Raw genomic sequence first — 12064 nt, forward strand, 5'->3', positions numbered from 1 at the left:
AAGCCACATCTGGTTGCAGCACTGAGCACTCAGGAGCTGGGCCCTGCAGCAGGAGACCCAGAGAACTAAGGTCATACCTGTCAGATAAAGTCCACTTTGCACAGCACCCTCTGTAATTTTAATATGCCACAGAAAGAAAAAAAAAAGAAAGAAAAAGAAAATAATATACCTTAAAAAGCCACTGAAGCAATAGTCTTGAAATGGATCCATCTACGTGACTTATTACATTAGAGGTCTTGCCATTTCACACGTGTAATTTGGAGTGAATTGCCCTTTACAGTGATTCAACCTGTGATGTGCTCACATACTCTCTCAGATGCTGCTGTCTGCTTAGGAGGGATTTTCACCCTTTCCCATTTTAACCTTCAGAGAGAAAACAGGTGGGTTTTTTTATCTTGCTGCCGTGGTTTCCTCTTTGCCCTCATGTCATTCTGAGATCCTCCTCCATGGCAAACTGCCAGCCAAAAAGAAAATGTGCTTGGGTCTCAGTCCTGACAGCTCATGCTCACCTGCACAGAGGGGACAACAGGCAGCTTGGGAAGGGAGGAGGAAAACTAACATCTTAAATACTTGAGAGTAAGATTGATCAAACTCTTCTTTGTGCATTTCTGACCTGAACCAGATCTCTTTGGCATAAGAAAGCAGTACAAACAGAATCATTACACCTTTGTTTTCTGGATATGCTGTCACCACCCAGCCACCCCACTGCTTTTCCTGAGGGAGAAGTGGCTGATAGCATCAGTTTGTTACCCAAGTCTTGAAAAACAGCGTTCAAACATCACTGCCAGCTGGACAGTATCACTGAAGAGCCTGGTGACTGGGACAATTCCTTATATTAGAGGAATCTTTTTAGAGGCTTCCATTGCACACTTCCTATTTGGACACCGCAAACCAATACCACGAGGCAGGCAAACACAGCCCACTGCCCACCCTCCCCAGCTGCCCTAGCCTGCCTTTTACATCTACAACCAGCTCTCTCGTGAAGGAAGGGCTTTTATTTTCCTGGCGGCAGAAGGGACCCAAGGCAGGTGTGGTGGCTGGAGCATTGGCAGAGCTGGTTTTGCCTCCAGGGTGAGTCACCGAGCTGCCTGCCTCTATCAGGTGCAGTGTAAATCCAGACCCGTGCCTGTTCCTTTTCATTAAGAGCCTTGAGCTCACTGCAGGAAAGATGAAAAGGGCTGGTCATTATCCTTTACATGTGACCCATTCACTTGCTGATGGGCTGGTTTTCATCTCCCTGCCCTGCCTGTAGGCAAGCATCCCCCAATACCCTAATCTGCTTTTTTTGTTCTCCACCATTTATTTTCCTAGGAGCCTTGTCAGCAATGGCTCCATTCCCTTCCCATGCCTCCCAGCGCTGTAGATTCAGAAGCCTTAAAGGGTTCCAGCTCACGGTAACAAATTCCAGAAAGTCTGACTGCTTATTATAAAGTCAGGGTAGGAAGGATTTGAGAAAAGCACGATGTAACAAGAGAGCTGGGTAAATGCGGAGCACACACAGCCTGGAAACACTCGAAGGTGAACGGGAAGGGGAGGCGGGGGCATTTGGAAGCCCATTAAATGAGAACTTATCATCCGATTTATGTAAATCACTTCAAATGCCTTCATTTATTAAAAGTATTAAGCTGCATTACTGTTTGCCTTTGGTCCCTTAATTTGGTTGCTAATGTCTAAAACAACTGTTGAAATTAATTTGAAATTAATGTTCCTATATAATTACTTAATGAATCTCACATTCACTGCCCTTAGCTCGCAGTTGACAAAGGATCTCACCCGCCACATCTAAGAGGTTGGAATACTGACTGTGATTTTAAAACGGTTGCTAAATTATAGTTTGCAAATATTTTACATTTATATCACACACTTCATCTTGAAGGATCTCACTGTGTTTGAAATGTTACGTAACATTTATTCTTTAGTAAAATTCCACCACAAAAACTTTCTGGGCATCAATCTTCTTATTTCCCTGCATGCCTTGAAATTAAATCAAATTTAGCTGTATCATTATGCAAACAAAAAAAATCATACCTGCATTAAAAGATTATTATTAGTGCTGTAAAGTCAGACAGTTAAAAGATAGAAAATGCTGGAACTGAGACTGTGCAATATAAATTCCTTTTCCCATACAAATGTATTCTCATAGTCTTTAATTTTATGATCACATATTTTCTTATATGCACCCCCTCCCCCAGGGGACTTATTAGTCCTTGTTAGTGTTCAAGAAAAAACAGGATAAGGAAAAAGTAAGGTTCAAGAAAAAGCAAGCAGGGAAAGGTGGCCATTTGTGGAGTCCTTGCCTCATTCCTTACAAAAGCTGCAAAGGTTGTAATGCATGTGCCTCCTTTTCTGGGTGGCTGACTTGGTACCCCATAAATCCTGATTGGCAGAAATGCTGAATATGCACAGCAGTAACTGAAGCTAAAGAAACATTTGAACGTGCAGAGCATTTTACATACTACCAAAACCAGTGAAAGATGAGGTCCTGGGGTCTCACACTTCAAATAATCGTACACTTCAAAGAGAGGAAAACACTTCTCCCTCTCCCAGGGACAGTGGAAAATGTATTTGAGCAATTGCAAAACAGGCAGACTGCTGTGTTATGGAGACCCACGTTTACTCGTTCTGTACAGCTCCATGTGGACACAGTGCAGCAGGAGCAGAACAGGACACACTGTGACCCAGCAGCAGAAAATGCGTGGGGAAGCTGTTGGTGCTGTTGCACAAGCTAGCAGAGGGAGGCAGGCACCAGCAGGGGAAACAGCAAAGTCTACTCTGAAACAAAAGAGCTGAATTTAAGGCCTTCCAAACAATCTTGCTTCGGACTGCTCACCATTTTGTGTGTTTGTCTGTGACTTGCATTTCTTCTTAGGTGTATATGGCTTCTCAAGGATGAAGGCAAAGTATGAGTACCAAACATTGGCAATCAGGAACGTTCCAGAGCTTTCCTCCAAGTCAGCTGAACAGTGCTTTGCCTTGAGACATCCTCAGCATCTAGGTCACAGTGAGTCAACCCTCCCCACACTGCAAAACACCCCCTCCTTCATCATGTAGAGAGCTGTAGACATGTGCCACATATCCTGGTATGGCTCAGAATAAGGATACTGGCCAAGAGTTCCACAGCTTGGCTGAGGGATGGGCTAGTGAGGAGGACAGGTCCCAAACACAGAACATCAACCTACATCTCCTTCCTACAACAGGGAACAGAGACTACCCAGCAGCCCACACCCAGCCATCACCACACACACCTCCACGTGCTGTCCTACTTTCTTAACTGGAAAGCCCAACCTCTTCTCCACTCAGACCTTTGCCAAACCTCCCTCTTTTCAACACGAGGGTGGGAACCTTAAAAGGCTGCAGATCTTCCTTCTGAAATCTTCATCTTCTCTCAGTGGGTCCTCCCTCACAACCCCAAAGTATTCCTGTCTCCCACACTTCACACATTCCTCAGCTAACAGGGATCATCACAACATCTCCAGGAACATCTTCCAAAGGAAACCTCTCCCAGCAAGGCCAATCTAAAAAACTCAAACCTACAACCACACAGGAGTATTAGCTCCTTTCAAAGGTGAATAGCAGGTACATTAGGGTGAATTATATTGTGACATCCTGTCCTTCTTGAACACCAAAGCTGTCAAAAGTGAACTAAAATGGGCAAAAAGTCTCTAGCTTGTCTCAAAACCAGCTGAGTTTTAAAATTTTTAGAAAGAAATCAGAAGTAGAAAGGTTCCCAAGTCATATTTAAACTAGAAAGCATAAAAGGAACCATGTGACCACACAATAAACTTGAGAAAATTTAGTTGCAAAAAAACCCAGTGGTAATAATATAGGCCATCAGCCCTCATGGAGCGTTTGATTTTGCATAAGCATTCTTGTAGCACTTTGTACATGACTTATTTACTCCTTTGCAATACATTCTTTTAAGCAGACAGCATTATAAGACCATATCATCAAACTGACCTTCAAAGCAGATTGCTCACCTTTTTTTCCAGCTGGGGGTTTCATATCACAATCCAGTAACTGAAGGTTAATACTGTGGGAGAGCATAGCCACTACCTCAGCCTAGGCTTCTCTTAAAATTCTGCTTTTGTGAAAAAAGAGGGAAAGATACTAATACAACTGAGGCTCAGCAGAAACAAAGCCTTCTTGCGGCAAAGATGCTTTTCCATCTCCACAGCTTTCTCCTGCTGCTTGCAATCAATGGGACAAGGCTGCTTTAGTCAGGTTTCCAGAGTCCTGTAATGGAAAGCAGCTGTCCCTATCCAGATTGCACCAGACATCTCCACAATTATTTTGTCATCTTCTTTTGGTCAGTTGTGTTACTCAACTTCCCACTACTGCTGTGTTAATAACACCAGCAATCCCAGAACCGTACTCAACATACTTTTTCCCTAAACTCACAACACTAACCTGAGGAAGTTTGTTGCTCTTTACCACTCAATACACAGACTTTACATTTGTTACCTGTCAAAATATGAACTCCAGGACTTGCATTCTACTGCAGTGGGCTGCGTGAGCCACACACATCTCAATGTGAACCATTTTAAATGACTAGGGAAAGCCTACTTGAAAAGCCTTCCCTTTCTTTTCCCAAGCAGCACAGAACTGGACAACACCATCTGAAACATTTCATTTTGCAGAACTATTTGGTTTAGCAGAACCATTCAGACTGTAATGACATTGTCAGTCTTTACATAACTACGTTTAGAAAGCAGTAAGGGTCGCAGTGAATCTTGCCTCTACCATTGAAATAGTCCCACATAATAATTTGGGGGAGGGGAAACTTCCTCACATTGTGCATTAATCAATGTATTATAAGATACTCAGTTATTTAGTTAACAAGTTTAAATAGCACTTCCATCAACCATACCTTTATTCTGAAAACTAACTTTAAGTCAAGTCTCTGTTTCTCTAAGTGAACAGCTAAAAAGCAAGTAGCTCATTCAAATTCATGAGCATGTAACTATAGTTGCCCCTTTATTAAAAAACCCTAATTTCATTTGGAGCCATGGCTGCCATATCCCTCTGTCTTTGCATACACCAGCTTTAACAGCTCCTTTGGGGAGTGTTCATGGAAGTGGTAATAGGTGTGGTAATTTCCACTTTCTGTTTTCTAGTTCAGAGAGTAATTGAATCCAGTCACTACTGCGATATCTTTCTGGCAAATCTTTGTTGGCCTCCATGAAATGAGTTGGAAGTTTGATTTCCGTTCTCAGCAGGCATGTTTGTGCGATACAGATGAACTGTTGTAACTGGCAAATTGGAGGCAATTTCAGCAGAGATTCCTAGGATTAAATAAGTGCAAGAACAGAACTTTCGCCTCCAGAGAAATCTCCTCTTTAACAGTCCTGAGAAATGACAGGGCCAGATTGGAGAGTTTGGATTTCTGCTGTTGCAAGACACTTTGAAGTCTGTTTTATTAAACCAGCACTCACATGAAACGACTAAGAAAGAAAACTCAAGTCATTATGAAATAAAATGCAGAGGCAAAACAAGCTTTATCCCTCCCTAATACTGCTTTCGATCTCTGCTGCATTTTAATTGGAATACACAAGTATTTTATTTCCTGTGACAGCAACATTCATTAGTCTTCATTCTGGTTACACCTGTTCAGCTCCCCATGACAGCAGCCAGTGCAAGAGCATCAGCCACTGACAGACTTCCAGGCAAGTTCGTGAATTCCACCACACAAGACATTTCAGAACCAAAATACAAGGTACCAGGTGAGTAGACGCTGAATGTATGACTAGGCTAAGATTAAAAACTTTATTTTTTATACAAAACAATAATAAATCCAAGCAGACAATGAACTAAGCTGTCTTCTCATTTTCCATCTTTTCTTCTTTTCTCAATAAAGTCTATCCACAGTTCAGTGTTAAACCACTCCATATTCTCCAAAAACTATGATGTTTCCATCTTGTATCCATGTTTTTCTAATTCAGCTCTGTATAGAAAAGAGACAGATGTATTGAAACACATATACAATACTTCAGATGTTTAATTTTTAAAAAAATGAATACACTACACAATACACAATCATTTTAAAAAGCAATGTCATACTGCTTTTTGAGTCATGCCAATAACCTCAACTTTACTTATTCTGTAGTTCTGGAACTCCAGTTTTTCATCTTAGATCACTATAAGTGACTTCTCAGTGAAAAATTCAAATATTTGTTTTAATCACAGTTATTGCCCTCTATGGCACAAAGCAGCACCTATGTGCCTGCAACATCTCCAAACTCATTAGAACAACCAAAATATTATCTTATACATAGTCTCAAGCATCTCATACATTGTTCCCAAGATTTCCTTAATTCAAGAAAGCTCATTATTCTCTTTGACTTAAATACATGTGCTTCCAAAACAACGGTAAGCTTTTGTTTGCTTTTAGAATAGTGCAGTCTGGAATTTTTGTCTTGGTGCAATACACCTTGCAGTGAACAATTCTGAGGGAAATGACTGCTTTGCTGTCCTTAGTTGTGGCCCAGACAGCAAGTTAGGAACTGCAGTCGTTATCACTCTTGCCCTGTCACCACTTTGCTTCTCACCTGCTTCTGAGCTAGCCAGGATGCATCCTGTTTTATCCCCTAGTCTTAGCATATGTGTATCTGGATACGGAAGTACAAATCTCTACAAATGTTTTGGGTAAGTTTGCACATTTAGTAGCAGGACTTTAAAAGTGGAGGACTGCAGCATTTGCTTTCCAGAGATGAAAGAAACATGCTACAACTAGCAACACTGCAAACCACTATATGGTCACCAATACTGCAGGCTGCAACTAAGGCCAGTTACAGAAAGTTTGTGTAGATCAACTAGACCTATCAAGAATTATACTATTTCTTGAAAGTGTGTTCCATTACATGTTTTCCAATATTATTATTTAACTGCCTTTGAACCCTATATGAAATAACTACACCAACGATTTTTTAATGCAGAAGACACAAAAATAATTGCTTTCCCTGGAGTACAAGGGAGATCAACCCAGGAATTGTTTAAGCAGGCTGCATTACAGACAGTTTGCTCCTCATGCAACATACTGAGGGATTAATTATAAAATCTGGCTTTGTTCTGAATGCTTGAAACAATTTAAGTTACAATTATGCATCAGTAAAGGATTACTGAAACTACAAGTGACAAAGAGGATTAAGCAACTGGTTTAGAGGTACACAAATTGCTATCACTTTTTTTAAAGTATGTAATTAACAATTACTTTGCTGTTGTTGTTCATAAACAGTATGTTCATCACATAAGAGAGAACCTTAAAGTAATACAGATCACTAATCTCCATAAAATTTGCCCATTTGGACAAAGAACAGCAGTGCCATTTTAAAGTACAGGCATAAAACCATAACACACTTTGCACACCACATAGCACAAAGGGATAATCTTGGATGCCTTGCCATAAATCTTGGCAGTACAATTCAGAACTTTCACACACACCCAGAAAAGTCCTTAGAAAAGGATCAACTCATGTTAAATTGACAAAGTGTCAACTGTCTCAGCTTTCCGTGATCTTTGCATTGTTTGCACAACAGAGCAAAATTCTGTCACCACAATGTCCTAAGGCACATTTCAGTAGAATTATTAAAAGATGAAATGCTGATCAGCATTACAAGACTCCAGAGTCTTGTAATCCCTAAGTCTGTTTCTAAATGGCTTTAAATAGAAAAGCAAAAAGTTGAGCTTTTATTTATTTCCATTTCAGATCTTTATTTTTTCCAAGTAAGCAGATTTCAAACTTTCAGATATTAACTAATCAACTCAATTTTAAGTATTTTACCTATCTTCTAGAACAGTGAGTTTAAATAAAATTACCTTAATTGATTGGAGAAATCATCTTCTACATTGTCATCATCCCAGTTGTCTTCCCACACATGTGCATCTTCATCTTCATCTAAACCAGTCCAATCTAAAGACAGAAAAGGAGTCTAAATATTGTATGCTGCACTGCTTTGGTACCATGTCTTACTGACCAATTAGCTCAGCCACAGAGAAAAGTAGAATTCTGGCAAATTTAACAGAGAAGTCTGGATCACATTCAAGTGCTTATGAGACAGAAAGATCTAAAACACATCTCACAATTTCTGTAATTACAACAAAAATACAACTTGGTGAAAAAAAATCATCATACACACATCGTGGCTTGCAAGATTAAACATTCCTAAGAGATATTTTGCGTACTTATGGATAAACTGTAGCATCATCCTTCCAGATTTGTATTTAAACACCTTTTTCAGATTAAAAAAGTAAATATGCATCAGATGCTTTTGCCAAAACACAGATACCTTCTCTGTTTCCTCAAATCAGATGGAGTCAGTCTATGGACAAATGACAAAAAACTATCTGTGATGCAGAAGCAAAGGCAAATTGAGACAAGCATCTGCAAAAAGCACTTGGTACCTTTAATCAGCTATTTCTGGTTCCCAACACAGCAGAAGCTGTAGTGTTTGTAGGAAAATACTCTATGTCCATTTACTGACCTTATTTATATTTTTCCTATAATAAAGTAATCTGGCACACCACCCTTTACAAATTACTGATCAATCACACACTCAATGCTTCATATTTTAAAAAAATTAAATTCAAACTAAATAATTTAGAAAAATAATGAAAATGAGAGGCTCAGAATCACTATGAAAATACAAGTTGGTTTACTTGATTTTTTTTTTTAAGTTTCTCAGTTTATTCTGACAGACACAGTTTTTCAAATGTTAAAAAAAGAGAAGCCCCTAATTTTGACACTTGCAACTTTTTATTTCTCCAAGTCTATTAGCGTATTTAAGGAGGTAACACTGTTCTTCCTCTTCCAGTCCAGTAAGCCATCTGCTGCCCATGCACAGAAAGCTTTGAGGACTAAGGCCTAAAGTAACATTAAACACTGATGGAGGTATGGGGGGAGCAGAGGATGAAGTTAGTGGGGTAAAACATCAAAAACTATTTCACTGGGAACAGCTAGCTTTCCAAGAATGAAGCCTGGTCTTTGCATTTTCTCCTCCTTTTTCTAACACTGACAGGCAACAAAATTAATATCTGAGATTCACCAGGACAGGAAAATCCATTTGTCACTGATTAAAGATACACGTGTGGAAGGCATTACAATTAAATTTCCCTACTCAAATAAATTATATAATGGGAAAAGATGAAGAAGCACAGAAATTGTGCTGTGAGAGCCAAAGGAAAAACTGGGAAGAAAAGGTGAAGAAAAAATGCTGCATATAAAAAAGCATTATTTGGTTGTATTGCTAGTTGCTGAAAGGGAAGGGCTTATCCTTTAGAACCATCTTCGATAAGCTTTGCCCTTGCCAATTTATATTCCATAGATTTTTTTTGTCAAAATAAAAAAATTATTGATTATCTGGATTTTGAAGAGAGAAATAACAAAGCTGAAACAACTTAAAATTACACAGTGTCAAACTTTTCTATCTACAAACATACAAGCAGCTCAGACAGAACTGCAAACTTGAAAAAATCTCCCAGTAACTCATATCCAGCACAACAAACAGCAGCTTCAGTCACAGAACATCAGCAGGGGAGGCTGCAAAAAGATGCTCTAAATCACACTGAGTAAAGAGGAGTCAGAAAGGTCCATATCACCTTCCTTGCTGGGTGAGGAGGAGAGTGAAAGTAAAGCCTAAATTACATTCTCATCTCTGCAGGACAAGATTCTACAACATCTGTATATTGAAACTATTACCCCACGATTGTATAATACAGTTATTACTCCCTGCTACATTATATGCCTGTGACTAAACAGAAGTAAAAAAAGGTAGAGCATTATCTGGGATTGAAGGTATTAAGATCACTTGAGAGTCCACTACCATTAAGTACTACTAATATATACAAAAATAATCAACTTGTTATGGCTGAACTCCTTAAAAAAACATTTTTATATGTGATCACTGATTGTTTTATTTTGCCCTTGGGAAACAAAAAACAATTTTTAGAATTTTAAGGTTTTTTATTTCCTGCTCTATCAATGTTACATTTTAATATTATATTATTTTACATTTTAATATTTTAGTGAAAAGCACTACATAAAAGATTCTTAAGTGACTCATTTACATATATTTTCATCTCCTATAGTATATTTATGATATACTTCAAAGTATCCTATAAAAATTGGGTATGTCTGCTTTAGATATATAACTTGATTTCATAAATTAAGTAAATTTTTAGGTTGGAATAAACACCCAAAATCCGTGTTTTCATCACTTAACATAGATTTGCATTATCTAATTTCTTTTGGATAAAAACTTGGTAGTAGAACACAAAACTCTTCTATTGCTAGGAAGTGGTGTTTTAATTTGACAGAACAACAATCTGGAATGGGTTTGAGCCCAGTTATCACAGTTCTTTCCTAACTACTGGAGATAACAAAGTGGTCTGAACACTCAGCATCTCAAAACTATGACCACACTTGAGCATTCAAACAGACCCCTTCTGAGGTGCTTATTTTCTGCAGGAAAGAACATCTAGAAGCCTGATGATGGTCACTTTTTAATAAGTCTCTGTTCCACCCAGAAAGCCTGCACAGTACTTTGCTTTAGCATTACAGCTACAGTCTAGTAAAACTAATTTCACCTTCTGTAACAGCAAGTCAGGGCTCTGCCCAATCCAAGGTCCAGAAGCTTCAGACACTTCCCCTACTGTGAATCCTTAATTTACATTAAGATAAACTTTTTTTTCCTGTTTAGGAAACACTTATGAAAAACAAAATATGGTCTTGTAAGCTTACTTTAGCTAATATCCTAACTATGTCATGAACTTTCTCTATCAGCACATGAAAAAATATTAATTTTAGCAGCACTAAAGGGTTCAGAACACCTAAAGCTTCTAAGGCCACAGAAAAACCACACAATAAAGACACGAGAGAAAAAAAATCCCGATGTTACAGTCATCATGATATATATAATTTCTCATGATCCACAACTTGAGACAATCCTAGAATTAAGGTCATTATAGGGATGCCCTAATAGGGATGTTTCCAAGACGATCTCTGTCAAGAGACAGTGAGTTGTTTTATTGAATTTAACTTCCTTATTAAACATATCTGTATGAAAAGCGAACTAGCATATACATATCCGTGCTTCAATAGGTACAGAGACTCAAAGTAACTCCAGAGCGCAGTATTACATTTTCATACGCTTTTCCACCTTACGCTCAGTTTCCAGCCCTCATCCCTGCTGTCCCTGGCGATTCTCATGCCCAGTGCCAAAAAGCAGCCAGTTTCTCCCGCACTTGCTCCCAGCCCTGTCGCACAATGACACAGCACTTCCAGCGCGACTGCCCAGCGCCGTGACACCGGCACAGAGCCGGGCACGGGCACCACCACCGCGCTGCACCGCGGCTCTGGCGGCGCTGCGGCCCCTGCCCGGGCGGGGCTGGCCACGGACCCGCGGGCACCGCGGAAGTTTCCGCGGGGCTCCGCCGGGCCCTGCGGAGCGGCAGCCCAGCGGTGCCCGCGGGCAGGCCCGGCACACACGGCGCCCCAGCCCCACCGCCGCGTTCTGCCCGCCCGGCCGGCCCAGGCCGCGCACGTCCCGCCTCCAGGCCGCGGCCTGTCGCGTCCTGGCGTCCCGTCCCGTGCCGTGCCGCCCCCGCCCGGCACCTTCAGCCGGGAACTCCTCAAACTCGTCGTCCTCCTCGAGGAGCCCCAGGTCCACCGGCTGCTTCTTCTCCGACATGCTGGGCCCGCACCGCGTCCCGCCGCCCCGAGCCTGCTGGGATCCCGCGGCCACCGCCGCGCCTGCGCCGCTGCGGGCCCGGCTCCGGCCCGCGCCTGCGCCCTCGCATCGCGGCTGCCGCCGGCCCCGCCCGGCGCGGAGCGGGCCCGGGCCCGGCGGACCTCGGGCAGCGCTGCTGCTGTGGGGTGCTGAGGGGACAGTGAGTGTCCTGCACCGTCACACCAAACTGCACAGGCTGCTGCTGAGCGCGGCTGTTCTCTACCTTCATCAGCCTTCTGTCCTTAATCTCAGTGTTTGCGGTCATGGTGTTGGAGTTTTTTCCTTCTGGCTTTTAAACGTAGTGTTTCTAAACGCCAGGGGAGGTTTAGGTTGGCAATTAGGAG

At 41.2% G+C, this 12064-nt stretch overlaps 1 protein-coding gene across 1 annotated transcript; it reads right to left on the reverse strand.

Moving 5' to 3' along the window:
* Positions 1-5738: 5738 nt before the first annotated feature.
* Positions 5739-11756, reverse strand: SEM1 (SEM1 26S proteasome subunit). The gene is made up of 3 exons (XM_033068585.2): positions 11606-11756; positions 7813-7906; positions 5739-5941 (listed from the first exon to the last, which is right to left on the reverse strand). The coding sequence occupies exons 1-3, from the start codon at positions 11679-11681 to the stop codon at positions 5899-5901; spliced, it is 213 nt and encodes a 70-aa protein (XP_032924476.1). The 5' UTR covers positions 11682-11756; the 3' UTR covers positions 5739-5898.
* Between the last annotated feature and the right edge of the window lie 308 nt (positions 11757-12064).

This window comes from Catharus ustulatus, chromosome 1, assembly GCF_009819885.2.
Source record: "Catharus ustulatus isolate bCatUst1 chromosome 1, bCatUst1.pri.v2, whole genome shotgun sequence".
NCBI lineage: Eukaryota > Metazoa > Chordata > Aves > Passeriformes > Turdidae > Catharus > Catharus ustulatus.

Excerpts from the sequence above, each read along its gene's own strand:
- SEM1 (XM_033068585.2), bottom strand. The coding sequence starts at position 11,681 with ATGTCGGAGAAGAAGCAGCCGGTGGACCTGGGGCTCCTCGAGGAGGAC. Across the intron at positions 7,907-11,605 it reads TGAGGAGTTCCCGGCTGAAG|ATTGGACTGGTTTAGATGAA; the intron begins GTGCCGGGCGGG and ends TTCTGTCTTTAG. Across the intron at positions 5,942-7,812 it reads GATTTCTCCAATCAATTAAG|AGCTGAATTAGAAAAACATG; the intron begins GTAATTTTATTT and ends TTTTCTATACAG.